Here is a 13,753-nt window from a genome sequence, read left to right as displayed (position 1 = left end):
GGCCGCGGGTTTGGGGTAAATTATGAGCTTTCTTTTCATGTGAGCAGATCCCTGAAATAAAGGCCTGTCGGTCCAGACACACCTTGTATGCAGAACCCAAACCCCCGTCGCCGTGTCGTAAATCTCGCCGGCTGCTCGTAAATCTTGGGGTGATGGAGTTGGGGGGGGTGGGTTTGGGGAGGAAAAGGAGGGAGAGGGAAAAGAAAAAAAAAAAAAAAGAAAGCACCAGCCTCCAAAAAATATAAAAATAAATGCCGAGCGATGTCAAATTTACACTCCACATAATTAAAATAGCACATATTTACGAACTTTCAACCCAAAGGAAAATAAATAACACATCCACATCCACCCGCCACCGAGAAGCAGAAACGGGCAGCGTCTCCACCGGAGGACGACGGGGGGGGGGGGGGGTGGTGTCCGCGTCCATGCAACCATCCCCTCCCCAGAAATAGCGGGGTCCCCCCCCACCACCACCCCTCCGCGGCGGCCTCGAAACTCAGGTCTTCGTCTACATTCCTCGACTGGCTTCTCGTGAAATAGCAGATTTCCATAGAACATTGAGAAATTGCATCAAGTGTTCGCGTGGATCGAAACGGGGGGCGTCTTCCTAAGCTAGTTTTTTTTTTTTTTTTTAAATAAATTGGGCACCATTTTCTTTTTTTTTTTTTTTTTTTTTTTTTTTTTTGAAAACGTTGACTTGTCAACCGAAAGAAAATCCCTTCGCGGCTCCGACCTCCCCAAGTCGGGGGAAGATGGAGCAAAGTGCCTTGAAAATTTTTCATCCTCGCAATTAGCCCCAACGGGGTCCTCGGTGCCCCTGTGGAGACGCCAAGTGGAAACGCCGGGCGTTGGGAGGGGGTGGTCTTGAACTTTGGGAAACATGAAAAGCTCAGAAGGAAAGCCAAGGGTCGGAGCAGACAAGCCCGGCGTTTTCCTTCCATCTTAACCGGGGGGGTGGCCGTAAGCTCAGACTCCAAACGTCCAGCGTCGGATTTAAACGTCTCCGTGTCCCCCATGACGTACAGACCCCAGATCCTCGTGGCCGAGGCCCGAAACGAGCCCACGGCTGGAACTCAGGCTCCGGGCACCGGATGCTCTTTGCCGTTTGGAAAACGCCCGGAACGCTCGGCGTTGGTGTTCCTGTCAATCACGCAGGAAGCGAGTCCGGCCCGCCCCTTTGGTTCGGTCCGAGCAAAGAAACCCACAGGCCCGGGGTCTTGGCAAAACCGACCATCGAGGGCCTCTCTGGTCCCCCCAGAAGGCGCCATCTTCCAAACGTTGGCCGTTCTGCGTGGCCGAGCAACGCACACCGTCCCTGAATCTAACGGCATCGACCCCATCGTAACACCCGGCGCCCCCGAGACGTTTGGGGACCGTTTCCCGGCAGAAGGAGGAAAAAAACGGATGTGGAAGAAACCCGCAACTCGCGTGTGGGACTCGCGGCCACAGAGCCTGGTGCGTCCGAGGCCGTTAGGACGAGATCCAGGCCCGTTTGCTTCCGACTCGGTCCGTCCCCCTCGGCCGCGCGAACGGTACGTGCAGGCCACACGGGCGGCCGTGGAAAGGATCGTGTTTGGAGCCGGATGCACCCGCCACAGCCAGAAAACGTCCACCCCGTGCGTTTAATTTCTGACAACGTGCCACCCCCACGCGGGCCGTGCAGGCCCAGAGGACGGAGGGGGAGTGCCCTGACCCCAGAGTCGACCCCGCGACCCCAAGCCCCACACACAAGCCATTCGGAGCATCCTCCGTCTACACCACCGTCCTAAGGGCCTACAAGGCCTCGGAGCAAAGAGCCTGGATGCTGAAAGCCGACCCCAAGTGGGGCCACCGTCCTCATTTGCACCCATCCCACAATTCCTGGGGCAAAACGGGGGGCCCGGAGGTGCTCTCCTTGCTCCACGCCCTGCAGAGATTTCCCCTGGGCCAGCCCGTCTACACAGCCCGTGCCGCTCACACAACCCGCTGGGTTCGTTCTGTTCCCATCTGGGGTGACGGTGACACCTGCCTCAACTTCCACAAGAAATGCAACAAAATCAAGGTGAGGGGGTCCCCCGTCCTGCAGGCCTCGGCCCCCCCAAACCCGCGTCCCAGCCCGGCCGGCTGTGTTTGCAAACTGGACCAGACTTCATGCCTTTCCTGTTCCCGTGGACGCCTTTTTCCGGGGGGGGGGGGGGGGGGGGGGGGGGCAGAGGCCGGCAACAGAGGCCTAGGTGTAGACAAAAATGATTATCACCCTTTTCAAGAAAAAAAAAGTAGGGGTGCACACGTTTTACCTCCCACTTGGGCCGAGGGTTCAATTTCAGGGTGAACGCAGCCGATTCTAAACGGTTCGAGATGCATTTGTTTGTTTGTTTGGCCTTGAAAATAAAGTTGCGGCTTATACATAGGAGCTTCTTTTTTTTTTTTATTCACGGCTGTTTAAAAGCCACTCTTCACATAGGAGGCCGAGTCTATAATGCCATCAACGTCCGGGGGTGGGGGGGGGGGGAAAAAAAAAAAGAAAAAGCTGCAAGGGATTTAAAAATACTGACTTGCTTTCTCCATCCCTCTGCCTCCTTTCGGAGCCTTCCTAAAATTTCAAAATTCCAAAGAAAAAAAGTGGAAGGCGGGGTTAGGGTGGGGCTTTGGATTCCGATCAAGGGTTTCTGGGTGACCAAATATAAGACGTGTCCGAATGGAGCCAGGTTTCTGCTCGGGGAAACGGCAAACGGTGGGCGTTCCCTGACACGGACGCAAAATCATTTTTGTGGCGAAATGGAGCAAAATCAGGAATAAGGGGGGAAAAAAATGGCCCTGAAAGATCAAAACCTCTTTTGCAAAGAGAGTGAATTTGAGCAAAGGCCGGTGCAATGGCCAGTTAGGAACGGACAGAAGGATGGAGGAGAAGACGGACGGCTTCCGTTTGGGGAGCCCCCGGGGAGACTGAGTCACAAACGCAGGCCTCTCTTCCAGGTGGACAAGCCGGGCACCCCTTTGCACGCAGGACACGCCAAACACATCCCCCCCCCCCAAAACTCAAGCGCTCCCCAAAAACTCAGGTGCGCCATGTGGGAACGCCCAACGTTTTGGTGACGTCATTTCCGCTCCACGCCAGCGGCCAAGACAGTGGAGACCAATGGAGGAGCCCACAGGGAAGGGGGAAAAAAAAAAAAAAGGAAGAAAGTTGCAACCACCTACGGACACAGCACAACGTTATCGGAAAACGCACATCCGGGTCCCACCGTCACCTGCGACGCGCCTCACCTCCGCCCCCTGCAGCGCCCTCTGCACCCCCGAGTCCTCTCGGCGAGGGGCCCCAGCCGGCCAGGCCCCGCAGCATGCAAGACGAATTAATGCCCTTAGAAGTCCGAAGCCGAGGGATCCAGAGTGCTAACGTTTTTTGCGTTTTTTTGTTTGTTTGTTTTTCTTAAATCTATAATATATACAGTATTGCACTTGACTGAATTTCATTGCATTTCACTAAACTTCACGCTGCCTCAGTCTTTACCTGCCGACCACGCCCCGCGCGCGCCCCTGTGTCTCTAGGTATGTCCTTTGCGTCTGCAAAACAGCAATTAAAAAAAAAAAAAAAAAAGCCCCCCGGGGGGGGGGGGGCATCAAAGACCGGAAAATCGAGCAAGTCGGTGCTGCCTGGGCGCAGACCGTGCGCATGCGCAGAAGTCAGGTATCCCCCAGACGGGTCCCACGTGGGAGCTTCCCCGGCACCACCCGCACCCCCACCTCGGCGAGGTCCTCAGAGGCGTTTCGTTATTGCTGCCTTTGGGGCCGGCGGGGTGGGGAGGGGGTGCAATTTTTTTTTTCTTTTTGCATTTTGCAAATAATAATAATAATAATAATAATCTCCACACGGCGCGTGCCGCTCCTGGGGCGAAAGCGAGTTCGTGGCGGTGAAGAAAACGCTTGGCGATCCAACATCGGCATCTTCGGCGGAGCCCAGCCCCAGATCTTGTGGGTTTTTCTGGGTTTTTTGTTTTTTAATAGACTCTCTGATGTTCGGAGGGTGTGGACGAGGCCGCATGCACAGGGGAGAGACGCCCGCGGCGGACAGGGGCGCGCGCACGGGGCTGCACGAGGCGCGCGGGGGGAGCCCAGGACGCCGTGCTGCGTGGACGGCTGCGCTGGGCGGTCTGAGCGGCCAGCTCCTGCTGTGTGTGTCTCTCTCTGTCTCTCGATTTTCCGCACACGCTCTGCGGGGGGTCTGGCGGGGTCGTGCGGTCCCGGGAGGCCCCCTCTCCAGGCCCGCCCGGGCGGTCTATGCAGCCGTCGGGGGTGTGGGGGACGCGGGCGGGTTTGAGTGCAGGACGCAGTGCGCGGCGTGGGCAACGGGCCCAGGGCGGCGGGCGGGTCAGAGCCCCAGGGCCTCGGCGTGCTTGCGCGCCTTGAGCCGCAGGTCGGCGATGCTGGAGTTCTTGCTGTTGCTCTTGGCGGCGGCGGCCACCACGGCGGCGGCGGACGCGGACTCGGCCAGCGACGCGATGGGCAGCCCGAAGGGGGGCGGCGGGAACATCAGGTAAGGCGCGTGCGCCGCCAGGTGCGGGTGCAGGTGCGGGTGCGCGTGCGCCACGCCTTCCAGCTGCAGCTGCGCCTGGACCTGCGTGGGGAACAGACGCGGCGCGGTGAGGACGGGGAGGACGCCTAGGTGCGGGGTGGGGGGGGGCGGACGGACCCTCCTCCGGGGACACCCCACCCCATCGTCCTCCTCCCGCTGGCCAGACAGCGGACAGAGCCAGACTGGGGGAGCCGCGCCCACCCCCTTGACCTCGCGAATATCGGGGTGTCTCCAGCTCACCCCCCCCGTCCTCCCCAAAGCGCCGGGTCCTCTGACCCTTTGACGCGTCTCCGACTCAGGGTCCCCGCCTCCGCTCTGCCCAGAGCGCTCCCACCCGCCACGGGGGGCTGCGAAGCCGGGGCCTCCAGCCTCGCAGGGTCCCCCCATGCACCCCACGCGGGTCCCTTTGGGGACCTCGATGCTGTGTCCTGACTCGCTGGCCGCCCCACGTCCACGCAGCGCACCCCGCACACTGGGCCCTCTTGACTCTGCTCGGAGCTGGACCAGAGACCCCCAACTCGGAGGCGCGGGGTCGGCCCGGGTCCTGGAGGGGCGCAGACACCCGCAGCCCTGGGGTCCGCAGGGGCAGTGTAGACACGTGCCAGCCTCCCCTTCTCCCCCCCCTCCACCCCCCCCAACCCCAGGCTCCAGGCGGCGAGCGGGTGGGTGGTTCCCGGGGCGTGTGGGCTGCTTTTCCCTCTGAATTTGCAAAACCGTGCTTGGGTTTCTGTCCGGGCCCTCCCCAAAGGTGACTGCGAGTTTTTACAGCGTGAATTTAATACGTGCCAGCGGGTCTATAAATGCGCCCTTGTAAAACCGCGGCCTCCTTTCTTCCGCGGGGGCGGGAGGAGGCGAGGGCTGGGGGTGGGGGGGCCGTTCCAGAAGCAAGAAAAAAAAAAAAAAAACGAGCTACCTGTTGGAACGGCATCCGCAGGGCGCCCATGTTCACGTAGGGCGCCACCCTGCACGCGTCCAGGTGGCTGGCCGTGCCCAGGATCACGCCTGCGGGAGGACAGACAGGGGCCTTGAACGCCGCCCCTCGGCGGGGAGGGGGGCCCGGCCGGCGCCCCCCACCTCCCCACCTCCCCACCCCCCGCGCACCCACCTTTATGCATCTGATTTTCTTGCTTTCGGCATTTGGCCCTCCGGTTCTGGAACCAAACCTGCGGACGGGACAGACAGACAGACACACCCCAGTGAGCTGGACGGCGGGGGGCCCCCAATTCCCAGTCGCCTGGGGTGTGGCCACGAGAGGGACCCCGGCCCCGCAGAGCACCCCCCCCCAGCCCCCCTCTTCCGTTTTCTTCCCCTCCCCCAGGGCCCCCCACCCCGCACCCCGCACCCCAGCCCTGCGCGTAACTGGCTACCAGGAGGTGGGGCCTGTCACTCACTTCTCGGCCCCGGCCGGGCCCCTGGATATATAAATCCAGGGTGAAGAATGAGGTGCTGGCGGACTTTCCATCTCCTTGTGTGGGCATGGCCCCCCTCCCGACCTCCCACATTTTTGCACTTTCGCCGACGACGAGGAGTGGGGGGCGCGCACGGGGTGGGGGGAGATAAAGAGCTCCCGGAAGGCAGGCTCCTCCCCGATCAAGCTGGGGGCGCCCCGAAGCCACAAACGTCTGCGTTTTCCGTGCCCCCTAGGAAGCCTGGAGGGGCCCGCTTAATAGGACAGAGTCGTGCGCGATCCATGAAAACGGGGTGCACGCACCCCAATAATTCCGGCTTTGCGCTCTGGGCCCTTGGCCTCTCCAAGGACGTCCAATTTGGGGGCGCCCTAGGCAGAGGTTGGGCGACCAAGGGCGCCGGGATCGTGGCCCAGCCCAGCTAGCTTCACAGGCCGGACGCCAAGATTGGGGTGCAAAAGTGGCCCTCCCCCCAAAAAATCCCCACGTTCACACCGCCTCCAGGCAGCCAGGGCTGGCCAAATCTGGGGCTTTCCTCCCTTCTTGTTCTTGGTCACTTAATTTTCCGTAACGGGTATCCCAGGCGTCTATCCTACCCGGGTCCGTGGCCCTATAGCCGGCACGGCCGTCACTGACCACGCGGAGCCATCGCCCCCGGGACAGCCTGGCCTCGGCCTCCGTGCCGGGGAGTTCAGGGCGGGTGTGCTCAGGGCGCCGCCGCTCCAAGCGCAGAGCCTGGGGGGCTCCCGGGACCCCCCACCCCGCACAGAGAAACCTCAGCAAAACCCCCCGGGGGTGGGGCGGGTGGGGACCCCAAGAAACGTCAACTTTTCCGTCCCTCCCAGACTCTCCAGAGGCATTTTTCAACCCACGAGAGCTGAGCCTTCCAGAACGTTCGAAAAGCTCATCCCGCCAGGCAGAGGGAGCCTGGAAAAGTTGGCTCCCTTTTTTGCCTTGAAAAGTCATTCCAAAAAAAAAAGAAAAGAAAAGTCCGCCCACACCACCCCCGCCGCCCCCTCCAAGCTGAAACGCGCAAACCTTCCTTCCGTGCATTTGCAAAGGCTGCGTGCACATGCCTCCTGACCCCTCTGTGTCAGACCACCCCCCCCACCCCGGGTGGGACTGGACCCCTTTTGCACCCGTCCTGGGCGCCCCTGTCTCCTTGGGGTCCGCTCCCCCAGACGTCTGCGCACGAGCCCACGGTGCCCCCTGGAAAGGGCCTTTTTTTCCCAAAACCAGAAGCCTCTGGACATCTGGAAAAGCCCAGCTCGCTTTCCCTTTCCGCGGGGGTGGGGGGGGGGGGGGGGGGGGGGGGGGGGGGGAAGGGGAGGAAAAAAAAAAAAAAAACACAACATTATGAAGAATAAAAGTGATGAATTAGCCGGCGCGTTAAGCGGTCGTAAATCAGGCTTTCGGGGTGATTCGCGGTCAATTCCAATTAGACTGGAATATGCTAACTAAAGCTCGCGACACTGGTTTCGACAGTCATTTCTTCATTAAGCGGCACTCACCGATTTCTTTCACAAACGCCCTAATCTGATTTCCTTCTGATTTCCATTACAGACAGTGAATAATGACATTTAATTTAGCTCCCTGCGCCATCAACCCAGAGATATTTGTTGTAATTAAATTACGGCCCCCCCCACCCCCACCCCGCTCCGCAGCACCGCGGTCTCATAACTTTCGATTAGGACCCTGACAGCTGGGCGCTGGGAGCTTCCAGGACGATGCTAAAAATAAAAGGTTAATCAGGACCAGCTTCCATCGGGTCCGCAATTTATTTACAGCAAATTTCCACTCCAAATTGAAACCCGATCCTCCAACGACCGCGGGGGGACGGGGGAGCTGTCCCCACCCGCCCCCCCACCCCCCGCGATGGATGAGCCCCCAACAATTCGGAGGAGTCGGGATTCAAATCCGGCTCGTGGTGGCCTTTTGATTCCTGCCATCCGCCCCGGTGACACCCGCGCGACCGCGGGGCCGTGTTAGCACTAATTGATTTTTATGAGCGCCTTCTGCCCTTTTGGCCCTGTGGCCGGTGCAAAAAAAAAAAAAAAAATTATTTCTGGTCTCCTCTTCTCAGGTTTATTTGCATTATTATTTACAGCCGTTAAATTTTAATTCGCTCCCCCCCTGGATCGATCACCATTCCCTTTTTTTTTTTTTTTTCAGGGCCCCCTCCCCGCAAACTGGACTGACACTCAAGGCCCCGGCTCCTGCCCAACCCGCTGCCTCCCGCCGCCGCTCAGGCGCTATTCGGTAATAGAGTACTTGAAAGAAATAGTGTGGAATTAAATTACAAGTAATTTATTTTTATAGAAACAGTACATCAAGGCCGGGGAGATATTACAGATCCCCGGCAGAAAGACGTGGCGAGATGACATCAGAGTGGATGTCCCCTTCAGCGGCGAAAGTTTCATCTTTTCATTAATTTCTACGGCGCCACCTCATCCATCTTTGCAGAGAAGGGTGGCCGGTGGGAAACCCACCCTCGCTGCGGCCCCAACGGACTCGCCCCGGGGACACAGGGGCCCCCCCAGCCTGGTCCCCCCCTCACTTCTTTGGCAGGAAGCTTCTAGAAAACGCCTGCCGTTTTTTTCGGACAAGACCCTTTCGCCTGAAGAGACACCGAACCAAGATAAGACAATTTTTTTTCTTTCTTTTTTTTTTTTTGCAAATTAAAAACGTTTCTAAGACACATCTGCGTTTTCGTCTCATCCAGAAAACCCGAGGACGGTTGTGTTGCAAAATGCGCGGGGGCCCTACGACCAAGAAGGAACCGCTTCTTCAAAAAAAAAAAAAAAAAAAAAAAAACCTCCGCTTTTCAAGGCCCCCCTCCCCGGTGGGCGATATTAATTCGGTTTATTGCAAAGCAGCCCCCGGAGAGACTGAGCGCTCCTACTTAGTCTGCAAGGCCCCGCTGTCCCGGCTCAGAAGCCTGAGAACCGAGGACACGGGAAGGCCCCGGCTTGCAGGCCCGACCTCCCAGGCGGGGTCTGCGGGGACCCCCCCCCCGAGAAAGCGGGGGGGGGGCCCCCAACCCTCCCCCCGTCCATAAACGAAGGCGCCGCGCTGAACGTTCCCAACGCCGCAGAAAGGCCCGCCCGTGGGGGACGCACGTGCCGCGCACACCCGGGGGCGCCCCCCTCACCCCCAGCCCCGCAGACGGCGGCGGTTCGCCAGATGGGGTCTCCCCGATTCATGCGCCCGCCCGGGTTAATCCGGGCCCCGCGCGGGCGGGCAGGAGCCGCGCTCATCAAGACGCCCAGCGTGCCAGACCACCCCCCACCCCACCCCCAGCCTCGCCTCCCCGCTCCCAGGAGTGGAGCAAAGAGGACGGGGTGGGGGGAGGCCCCTGAGGAGGGGTGGTGGGGAGAAGAAGGGAAGCGTGCGAAGGAGAGAGCAAGTCGTGCAAATTCCTGACAGCTGGAGGTGGAGGGCGCACCGTGCGCCCGGATACGCGGGACCGCGCTACCCGCACCCCGGGGCGTCTCGGAGCAGCCTGCTTGCAGCGCGCCCTCCCCAGCTCCAGTCTCCTCGCGGGCCCCGGGGTGGGTGGAAGGGGTGCGCTCCGGATGCGCCCCGGGACCCCGGGGACCCCTCGTCCTACCTGCACGCGCGCCTCCGAGAGCCCCAGGCGCTGGCTGAGCTCCTCGCGCATGAAGGCGTCCGGGTAATGCGTCTCGTCGAACAGCCGCTCCAGCTCGTTCAGCTGCTCCAGCGTGAAGTTGGTGCGGCTCCGCCGCTGCTTCAGCTTCGTCTGCCCGTCCTCGTCCTCCGACTTCACGTCTTCGCGCTTCTCCTTGCAGTCGTAGATACCTGCGTGGAGGAGCGGGTGGGAGCCGAGGACACAGAGCTGAGACCCCCCCTCCCCCGCCCACCCGCAAACACACACCGAGAAAGGCGGCCCGAGGTGGGGACGCTTGGGTGCACACGGGCGCGCGTGCATGCGCTGCAAAGGGGCCTCCGCCACCGCGCGCCCGGACGCAAGTCGATAAAACCGACTCGCGCTCATGGCTAAGAACTCGGATCACGGCGGCGCGGGCTTTCCGGGCCTACACCCGGGGACAGAAGCGTTTGCTCCATTTTCCAGTTCGCGAGTCTGTTGACATACTGACATCGCCTCGCATGCTGACATCGCCTCCTTTTTGTTTTTTTTTTTTTTTTTGCAAAGGGAGCGGGGTGTTAAATATTATTATTAGTAGTATTTTTGAAGTCAAAGACGCTTGGGCGGAATGGGGCAGGCCCAGGCCCACGCTGGGGTCCAGGCCCGGGAGAGCCAGGCTGGGGCCTCCCTCCCTCCGGACGCCGCGCGCCAACCTCTTTCTAAGCGAGCAAGCCAGGCCGTGTCTGAACGGCGCACCGGGGCTCCTCAGGGTGCCCCCTGGAGCACAGTGCCTCAGTTTCCCCGGTTGTCACGCTTTCTGTTTCACACATTCACACGCGGTCGGTCGGGCAGACGCGCCACCGGGGCTCCAAAAGCGGCATTTTCTTCCATCCAAAAATTTCGGGACCCTCTGGATTTGCTGGGGGAGCCGGCGGGGGTGCCCCCCTCCCCCAGCATGAGGTCTCCACTGGGAAGACGCGAACCCAGAAAACGCAGCCCGTCGCCCAGCTCAGAGACTGCGAATCAAAGGCGCCTGCAACCCAGGCTGGCGCGCCAGCGGCACCTCCGCGGCCCCCGTGTTTTCTTGCGCTTTTTTTTTTCTTCCCCTCCTGGAGCCCGCTGGGCGCGGGCAGAGAGCACCTTTGTGCCCTGATTAGCGGTGCCCTGCGTGTCAAGGAGAACACGCCGGCCTTCAGGGGAGTCGTTGCAAAGACCCTGGGGTTGCACCACTTTCGAAACGGGCAGGAAACGGCGCCGAAGGCCCCTGAGAAGCAAACCCGGAAACTTGCAAAGGGGGAATCCGGGAAGCTTGAGAGGGGCGAGGGGAAAATCCGGACGCCATGCCCCTCACCGCCAACTGGACTCCAGCCGCTGAAACTCTAAAGTCCCCACTGCCGGGCGGCCCAACTTGGGTTTTCAATCGCCTTTCGCCCCATGAAAGCAAGGCGATCCCAGCAACACCCTATTTCTTCCCAGCAGCAAACCCTTTCCCAGAGGCGGCCCCCTCTTCCTTCGTCCTCAAGTCTGAACCCCAGGGACTGACCCCAGCCGCCAGGCTGGGCCTCAAAGTCCTTCAGAGCCGGTGGCCGGCTTTGCAGGGTGACGCTCAGCGGGACAGGCTTCCCCCGGGGTCCCCAAGATCTCCGGGGTTCCTCCGGGAACCCGGGGACCCCCACCGCTGCAGTCCACTCGCGTCCTGCAAATGCCAGCCGGGGGCTCAGCCCCTCCTGAGGGCCCCTGCCCAGCCCGCCAAAGGGGGAGACACAGCTGGGGGGATGTGTGGGACCCCCACCCCCAACCCCGTTCCCTTTGCTTCTGGTCTCTCTGCTTCTCTGCCTCTGATTTCCGGAAGGCCTCCACTGTCGCCCTCTCTGTGCTGGGGTTCCCTCCCCACCACCCCGCCTTGGCCGTCCAGGGTGACAAGGGGGAGGCCGGACGAGGAGAGTAGAGGTCCAGCCCCTCACAAACGGTCAGGAACCCCAGAGGTCAGCCGCCCCGGGGCCCTGCAAACCTCTGCAATTAAATCTAGGCCTTCAAGAGCGGCCCGGGCCCGGCTGACAGGCACGGCTGCATCAAAGCGAAATGTCTTTGTATGAATCACACGGCCAGGTGCGCGGGGGGCCCGGCGGAGGGAGGAGGCGAACCCAGAGGTGAGGCCCCGGCCAGGCCGGAGCCCCCCCCGGGGGGGGGGGGGGGGGGGGGGGGTGGTCGGGGGCTTATTTCTAATCCTCTGCCAGCTTTCCGCCGCTTCCACAAGGTCAAACCTCAGAGGGATGTGTGGGTCGTCTGCGCGTTTTCAAGGCCGCGGAGACCAAACTCTTGCCATCCGAGCGTTGGGTCTGGAAAAGCAGGGCGCGTGGGCTCCCCGGGAGAAAGGCACGTCCTGGGGGACACCGTCTGACCCCTGTCCACGCTGACAGTCGGGGAGACCGGACCCGCGGAGAGAAGCGGCCGGCCCCTGCCTTCCTTCTCTTTGTAATGAAAAATAGACATCACAGGCGTCTCCAAGGGTGTCCCCCTGAGAAATCGAGCCAATTTGATGCCTCTGATTTATTGCTGTCAGTCGCCCTGTTTGTACAGACAGCTCATGGCCCCCCACCCCCACCCCCCTACCTCGTCGCTTGGGACCACCCCTGCCTTGCTGGGAGACCGGTTGCAAAGCTGCCCTTTTTTCGCTCCGGTTTCCAAATCGGGGCGAAACCTGCGCGCCGGGTGCGGGAAGGAGGCCCCGCCGGGACACGCGCGCTCGGCGCGGCCGGCTGCGCTCTCGGAGCCACTCGCTTCCCCTCGGGGTCTCCCCCCCACCCGCCACCCCCTGTCACGTCCGGACCCCGGACACCTGCGCGGGCACCCGAGTGGTTGGAATCTCCAGGCCGGCGTCGGCCAAGAGCCAGTGTGGACGTTGAAGGCCCCTGCGCGCGTCGCCTCCGCGACCACCGGCCCATCGCGAGGCGGGGAAGCGGGTGGGCGCGGGGAGAGACGCGCGTGGCTCTCTCCTCGGCGCGCGTGGGAGGAGGTCTAAGGGGCGCTGGCAGCCCCACAGCCAGCCTCGGGTTTGGGGCACACACCACCCGACCCGGATCCGCCCAGACCCGGGAGAGTTCCCGCCTCGGCGCCCGGTGCCGACGCCCCGGGGAAGCGAGTGCGCGGGCGGCGCGCGCGGCCCCAGCCTCCCGCCCGTCCTCGGCTCCGTCGCCTCCCTCCGTCCTTCCTTGTCTCCGCGCTTCGCTTCTCCCCGCTTTCTGACGAAAAGCCTGGCGATGGCTTCCCGGGGCCTCTCCCTCCGAGAGCCGCGGCTGGCATTTCCGACTTTGTGGTCGAATGCAGAGCGAGCCGCGGCGCCCGGGGCCCTCTCCGCGGCGCGCAGGCTCCTCCGGGGGGCGAGGAGGCCCCGACCCCGGGGGAGTAAGGGGGTGCCCTCCTCCTGCGCCCCCAAGTGCTTACCTTCCGCGGCCCTCCCCGTGCCGAACTCCTTCAGTTTCTCCTTGTCGTTGTCCACGTGCTCCTTGAACAAATGCACCGGACAGTGGCCGCTGCCCTCCGTAATGTCCTGGAGGCTGGATTCCGAGCTCCCCAGCTCCCGGGAGCGCGCCAGTCCGCTCTCCAAAACTTCTCTGTAGGTAATGGAGTCCTTCTTGCCCCCGCCGCCGCCGCCGCCGCCGCCGCAGCCGCTTTCCTTGTTTTTCTGGTCAAAAGATTTGGATACAAAAGCGGTCAGCTCTTCCATGGCTGCTCCCGGGGCGGCGGGGGTGGTGGTGAGGGGAGATGGGGTCCGCGGGGCTCGGCGCGGGGCTGGCTGGGAGCCGGGCTGGGGTCCGCGCGCCTCCCCGGCGCGGAGAAGCCGGTCGGTGTGAGGGTAGCTCTCCTCCTGTTGGTATTTATGCCTTCAATTTGAGATCACACTATTTATACACCGGTACGTCGGCCCAACCCCCAGACTTGTGTGTCTGCAGCAATTACGGCTCCCGGCTCGGCGGCGGCGGCGGCGGCGGCGGCGGCGGCGGGGCGCACGCAGAGACGCGCTCTCTCCCCCACCTCCAGTCCGGCAATTGGCTTTCTTTTCATTTCATCACTGTTTGGCGTCTGTGCACCTCGGTGTGGAGAGGTAAAGAGCAGATTTGGGAAGGAAGGGAGAGGGAGAGACACGGCGAGCGCGCGCGCGCGCTCTGGTGCGCGCGCGCTCTCGGG

At 61.8% G+C, this 13,753-nt stretch overlaps 1 protein-coding gene across 1 annotated transcript; it reads right to left on the bottom strand.

Annotated features, from left to right (window-relative positions):
- Nucleotides 1-4,348: 4,348 nt before the first annotated feature.
- SHOX (short stature homeobox) lies at nucleotides 4,349-13,292 on the bottom strand. The gene is made up of 5 exons (XM_046672527.1): nucleotides 13,010-13,292; nucleotides 9,569-9,777; nucleotides 5,658-5,715; nucleotides 5,466-5,554; nucleotides 4,349-4,594 (listed from the first exon to the last, which is right to left on the bottom strand). The coding sequence occupies exons 1-5, from the start codon at nucleotides 13,290-13,292 to the stop codon at nucleotides 4,349-4,351; spliced, it is 885 nt and encodes a 294-aa protein (XP_046528483.1).
- Between the last annotated feature and the right edge of the window lie 461 nt (nucleotides 13,293-13,753).

The sequence above is a fragment of the Equus quagga genome, chromosome 10 (assembly GCF_021613505.1).
Source record: "Equus quagga isolate Etosha38 chromosome 10, UCLA_HA_Equagga_1.0, whole genome shotgun sequence".
NCBI lineage: Eukaryota > Metazoa > Chordata > Mammalia > Perissodactyla > Equidae > Equus > Equus quagga.
Note: the sequence above shows the minus strand (reverse complement) of the source record. Positions and strands in the feature narration are given on the sequence as shown.

Excerpts from the sequence above, each read along its gene's own strand:
- SHOX (XM_046672527.1), bottom strand. The coding sequence starts at position 13,292 with ATGGAAGAGCTGACCGCTTTTGTATCCAAATCTTTTGACCAGAAAAAC. Across the intron at positions 5,555-5,657 it reads AGAAAATCAGATGCATAAAG|GCGTGATCCTGGGCACGGCC; the intron begins GTGGGTGCGCGG and ends GTCCTCCCGCAG. Across the intron at positions 4,595-5,465 it reads TGCGGATGCCGTTCCAACAG|GTCCAGGCGCAGCTGCAGCT; the intron begins GTAGCTCGTTTT and ends TTCCCCACGCAG.